Raw genomic sequence first — 6000 nt, forward strand, 5'->3', positions numbered from 1 at the left:
TGTAAGTTTAGATTGACTCTGCTGCATGATGGTGAAAAGGGTTGAAAGGGAGGTAGAAGAGGAATATAGTGCAGGGAAGTGGTGGGGGGTTAGATCGGGGTGAGCAGCAACTTGTAGCTCACATGCCATATATGGCATGGGCAACTTGTGTGTGGTATGTGGCAGATCAGAGAAGGGGCAGGCAGCACAGTGGCAGATACTGGAGGGAACAGAAAGCAGAGCAACACATCAGGCAGGGAGCACAGGGCAAGAAGCAGAGAGCAGAGTAATGCATTGGGCAGGAAAAGGAATCAGAGTGATACTTGGGGAGGAAACGGGACTTAATTTGTGGCACTCCTACCAAAAAAGTTGGCCCTCACTGGTTTAGAGGATGTGAAAAGAGAAGAGACAAGAGGACAGGATTAGTTTTACTGGGATGGATCTCCTCTCCTGTGGACATGAAACTGAAGTTTTCTATATCTGGCAGCTACTTCAAGAAGTTCCAGTACTGCAGCTTTTCCCCGCACGTGCGCAGTTGCAAGCCCAACACTGACGGCATTTCCTCTTTTGAGAATCTCCTAGCCAACATCATCCTTCGGGTCTTTGTCTGGGTCATTGCTTGCATCACCTGTTTTGGGAACCTTTTTGTCATCTGCATGAGGTCCTTCATCATCACGGAGAACAGCCAGCACACCATGGCCATCAAGTCACTCTGCTGTGAGTTGGGATCAAGGGAAGGGAGGATCTGGTTTGGGCTCTGTCTTTGCTCTGTGTGTGCATGCAAGCAGAGAATGGAAACAGGCAGCAAATACATGATCAGCAAATATCCCTGAAATGGGCCACCCTTTCCCCAGTCCAAGAGCAAATCTTGTCTGTAAACTTGCTGCTGGCTGTTGGCCTGCTCATTGTTAATGTCCTCAGAGCTCCTGAGCCTCTTTTACATCCCAGTTGCTGCCTCACTCCTCATTGCACTGAGGGCACAAAGGCACTCAAGCCTGCTTGTTAATAATGACTCAAAATACTTTTATGCCTTATGGGCAGACTAAAGGGGGGCCCTGCTCCCAGCAGCAGGCACAACACTCCTGTCAACTTCAATGGAAGAAGCCTTTTGTATATTCAGGGAGAAAATTTGGCCCAGTATTCACAATAGCTTCATAATAGCCTCCCTGCTTCCAGGGTACTAGTGCAAAGAACAAACTCTGTGAGCTGGTGTTCGTTGCCTTGTCTGTTCCAGGTGCAGACTGTCTGATGGGCATCTACCTCTTCTTCATTGGAGCCTTTGACCTCAAATACTCTGGCGAGTACAATAAGCATGCCCAGGTGTGGATGGCAAGCATTCAGTGCCAGCTGGTGGGCAGCCTGGCCATGCTGTCCTCAGAAGTATCTGTCCTGCTCCTGACATATATGACTCTTGAGAAATACTTCTGCATTGTCTTCCCATTCAGCCACTACAAAACTGGCAGAAAGCAGACCATTTCCATGCTGGTCATCATCTGGCTGCTAGGACTTTCCCTCACTCTTGTCCCCTTCTGGTGCAAGGAATCCTTTGGGAACTACTACGGGAGAAATGGGGTCTGTTTCCCGCTCCAGTCAGATGTGACTGAGAAACCAGGAGCCAGGGGCTACTCCACTGGAATCTATCTAGGTAAGGGCATGACTACACAGCCACTCTGCACCTGCTCTGCTCTGGTGATGCTGGCAGACATGGACTCTGCACAGTGGATCAGAATGTGCTTTAATTGTTGGTGGCTCTTCCACTATGTCAGGACAGTGCGAAAAAAGCTGCACTGAGCAGCAGGAAATCCCAGTGCTCAGACCACTAGCCTAGGGAGACTAGAGAGGCCAGGTTCAGCTCCCACCTTCCCCTACAGACTGCCCATGTGACCTCTCTGGAGTGCTAAGAGAATAGTTACACAAGGAAGTGCTCACACACTGCAGGACTGGGGTCATGTAACAGTCTCAGATAGACAGCAACTACCCACATGGGCCCAGAGACTGCTTGTTGTTGCCATCTCCTTTGGCTTGGTTTGAAACCAGCTTTCTAGGTGATGAAATAAAGGTAATGTGACACTACCTGCATAAACTGTGTAGGGTGAGGGGAGGCTGCTTTTAGCGGAAGGAGAGAAAACTACTAGCAAATCACTCCCAGAAGAATTTTGTTGCTAGCAAGGCCAACAGGCCACAGAACAAGGGATGAATGCTCCCCACCAGCCTTGCAGTGCACTGGCATGTGGTATGTGCCAATTGTCTTCTCTGCCCAGAAATAATTTATTTGCCAAAATGTTGGTCTTTCTTCATGTGCCAGCCTGGCTCCCACTGCCAAGCTTGTCCCTATAAAGAAGGGCTATCCAACTTCTGAAAGGCTGGGGGGGCCCACAGGCTGCTCCTTCATTCAGTGTACCTGTAGCCTTGAACATGCACGTGCATACATGCATGCATACATACATCGCCCATCTTGTCCCTGGTGCATAGGCTGTCTCTCTGGCACAACGTAGAGTGTTCTCACAATCCTTTCCCCATAGGTCTGAACCTCGTCGCCTTCATCATTATTGTTTTCGCCTACACCAGCATGTTCTACTCTGTCCACACCACAGCGGCCAAGGCGGTGGAGCGCAGTGTCTTCTCCATGGAGGTTGCCATTGCCAAGAGGTTCTTCTTTATTGTTTTCACAGATGCCCTTTGCTGGATCCCCATCTTCCTCCTCAAGCTCTTCTCTCTGCTCCAGGTGGAAATACCAGGTGACAGAGCCAGCTCAGGCTGGCCCAAGCTGCTATCATTACATACACAGAGGCAAGAGCACACCATGCTGGTGGTTGCTCCTTGCTGCTGATGCTTGTGCTCTGAGCACAGGGCCTTGAGGCACCATTACTCTGGCAACACTGTGACCTGTGAAGGGAAATGCCAAGTCTTGGGGGCTTGGGGCCTCCTAAGCTTCAAGGGGAAACTTCCATTTTTCAGCCCCTGGCTATAAATGCCCTGTAGATCTGCTTACTCACACAGCTGTAAGCGTAGAATACCTCTTGTTGACTTTATCGTCCTTACACCTGTGTGTCTGAGAACAGAATCTGCATAAGGGTCCCCACAGACATAGGGGAGCTGAGGCTTTTGGGAAGTAGGCACCAACCTCTGTGGTTACTAACCTACTCTCCTTGTTGGAACAGGTACCATAACCTCTTGGGTGGTTATTTTCATCCTGCCCATCAACAGTGCCTTGAATCCTATTCTGTACACCATCACCACCACCTCTTTCCAGGAGAAGGTCAAACTGTGTTTGCAGACGAAGCAACAGTCATTACAAGAGGCACCAGGATCCCAAAAGAGCTTTACCCTAGTATCCATACACACCAGCACTGCCTGACTTATGCACTCCAGGCCTAACCGCTGGGTACAAAAACATCATGACTTTGTCCAGTGATCACTGGTGGCCTATGGGACTTGAACTCTGCCGCCCTTCTATCGTCTTCTCATCAGTGCCGTTGTAACTGGGATCAGCTCCATAAAGTAACCCATGTGGCAGCATTGGAACTACTTGCCTCAGGAACTCTCACGGTATGGGTTTATCAGCAGCAGGAACATCTAATCTGGTCTTTGCTACAAGGCTGAACCAGCTGCTGCGGAGTGAGTGGGTGTCATCATCTCATAATCATCTGTCTCTCCACGGTGTGGTCTCTACAGTTCACAGAACCTTTTTCCTGCTGGCAAACTATCTAAACATTGCAGCAATCCTTGGAAGAGCTGCAAACCCTGGATTTGGCAGCCTATAGGTTGAGAGAAGAGAGGGCAGGCTGGAGATTTGGCTGATTGCAACAATTTTGCAGTCCTGTTGAGGGGAACAAGAGCAATTAGCAGAAGCAGCCTGGGAAGAGCCATAGGAAGGACTGCAGCAGGGGTGTAGCAGGGCAGCTCTACCCTTTGGGCAGCAGCAATGCATGGGGAAGCACCATCTGTTGCAGTGCAGGTAGTGGTGGCACAGTCAGCTGCTACTGCAGTGGTGACTACTCTTGCGCTTCTCCCAAAGGTGGCATCTGGGGCCGCTGCATTGGTCATCCCCTCAGTTAGGAGCAGTATTCAGTGCATCCTCTGTGCACTGCTACAGCCTAAGCCTAAGCCTGGGTGCTGGGTCCAGTATCGTAAGGCCCAAGACAGCAAACGGGCCTGTCAAAGCCCAGCATCCCCCAGGTATCTTCATATCTTCAGTCTACCAGGGGCCACATGAGCTACTGCAGCAACCCATTTTGGGATGTTGCTGCATAGGAAAGATGCATAAACAGCAGCAGGCAGCAAGCAGCAAGACTTCACCACCCAGCAGTGCATGCCATTATTTTATGATTGCATGGATGAGCAAATGCAAGCTGCATTCTGTGTCAGTACAAAACCCTTGTCCCTTATATACAAATACACATCTGTTAAGAGTGAACATCACGGAGCTGTACTGCCTGACACATATTAACATTCTAACAGTAAGAAACATGCAGCATGCCAGTAACATGCAAAAGTAAGAAACTTTTGCTTTTGTTTTTTCTAATAAGGGACCCAACTTTCTAAATGTAATTGGAGAATCTGAGGAGCTACTCCTCTGGCCCCTGGAGAGAGGCCTACGTGTATCAAGTCTCCCCTGGTCTAGTGCCCATGAAGAGAACTATTAAGCAGGCTGGATCCAGAGGACCCTGTGCTTCCCCCTGGCTCACTCATTTCTCAACCCCTCACCGAGCAGGTACAGGGTGTGGAAAGTGCTGGAAAGGATTGCTAACTGCTCTACGCAGTCAAAAGAGCATCAGAATTTGATGATTAAGCAGTTCAGCTCACGACCACGTTGCATTGTACCTGAGATTCCCTGGGGAAACCACCAGCCAACAGGCCACTGATTTCCCCATGCCCACCCATGTGTGCAAGGCCTTTCCCAGTGTGGCAGCTACCTTCTTGCATGATCTCTTGGGCCCTGGTGTGCTAAGCCACCACTTACACTTCCCAAGAGACAGCACGGATGCTAGATGTTATCAGCCTCTGAGAGCACAGGTGCATCTGCTGCCAGGTAGGAGTTCCCCAGCTGGAGTATCATGTCCTGGGGGTCTACACAGCAAACGTGGGCTGCTACAAATTCCTCACACACTTGGTTTCTTGAAAGCTGTGCTGGAAGCTCTGACCTCACCCTTACATGTAGTAACAGGCTCATGCAGTGCTAAGTTCTCTGTCACAAACACTGCTAAACCCCAAGTCTTAGGACAGACCAGTGTCAGTAATTCTGAGGCTGACTGGCTGTATCTCTCTCTCCAGCTGCCAGCCCTAGATATTAGATTGGAGCAGTCACATGAAGCAGGATACAGAAAAGTCGAATAGAGGAAAGAAGGCAACCACTAAGTGAAGAGGCTAGACAGAAATATTCCTGTGGTGATGTACAAGTGAATGACTAGAGATAGTCCCTTCTAGCAGGTTGTGTTGTGCATTTGAGCATTGGGGAACAGGAAAAGCTGGAGGGTCCATTACTTTGTAGTAAGCTTCCGTTGTTAATAAAGTTCTTGTTTCTTTCTCATTTGGAGTCTGTGGTTGTCTCATGCTGTTCAATGGCAGATCATTGCAAAACTGCCCACTGGGAGGTTTCTTTTCCAGCATGTTTCTCTAAAGTTTCCAGTTCTGGGCACCGTTAAGTCCAAGATCCTGGCCTAGCCAGCCCCTGGGACTGATGCACTGGAAGGTACCTGGTAACTGCAAACATGTAATATGGCCAGCAGAGAGTAGAGAAACAGATACAGGCCCCCCGCGTGGTCTGTCTGTGCCTGTGGCCTGTGCTACATGCTCTGCAATGGCAGGTGAGACACTTGTGGGCTTAACTATGACTTCTGGCCTATTTTTCCCAGAGCTATTTTTCCCACAAGACAGCCTGTGTTCAGGGTCATAAGGGAAGAGAATCCTCTCATGTCACTCCATGGTGATCCCAGAGCCCTGACAAATGGCTTCAGAGGGGAAATGCCTCCTAACCCAGCTAGATGCCATCCAAGCAGCAATAGCTCCAGACTGGCACTC

The 6000-nt window shown here is 49.6% G+C and overlaps 1 protein-coding gene across 4 annotated transcripts in view; it reads left to right on the forward strand.

Moving 5' to 3' along the window:
- LOC102564391 (relaxin receptor 1) overlaps nucleotides 1-5509 on the forward strand; it is a 49052-nt gene extending 43543 nt beyond the window's left edge. For 2 of the 4 annotated variants that reach the window (XM_006274733.3, XM_019487880.1), the window contains exons 15-18: nucleotides 467-696; nucleotides 1214-1624; nucleotides 2502-2717; nucleotides 3141-5509. In XM_006274733.3, coding sequence (XP_006274795.3) covers nucleotides 467-696; nucleotides 1214-1624; nucleotides 2502-2717; nucleotides 3141-3337 — 1054 coding nt within the window. In that variant the 3' untranslated portion in view covers nucleotides 3338-5509. The remainder of the gene's footprint in view (nucleotides 1-466; nucleotides 697-1213; nucleotides 1625-2501; nucleotides 2718-3140) is intronic. The other 2 variants (XM_019487881.1, XM_019487882.1) reach the window with 2 other exon arrangements.
- The last annotated feature ends 491 nt before the right edge of the window (nucleotides 5510-6000 follow it).

The sequence above is a fragment of the Alligator mississippiensis genome, chromosome 8, assembly GCF_030867095.1.
Source record: "Alligator mississippiensis isolate rAllMis1 chromosome 8, rAllMis1, whole genome shotgun sequence".
In the NCBI taxonomy this organism is placed as follows: Eukaryota; Metazoa; Chordata; order Crocodylia; family Alligatoridae; genus Alligator; species Alligator mississippiensis.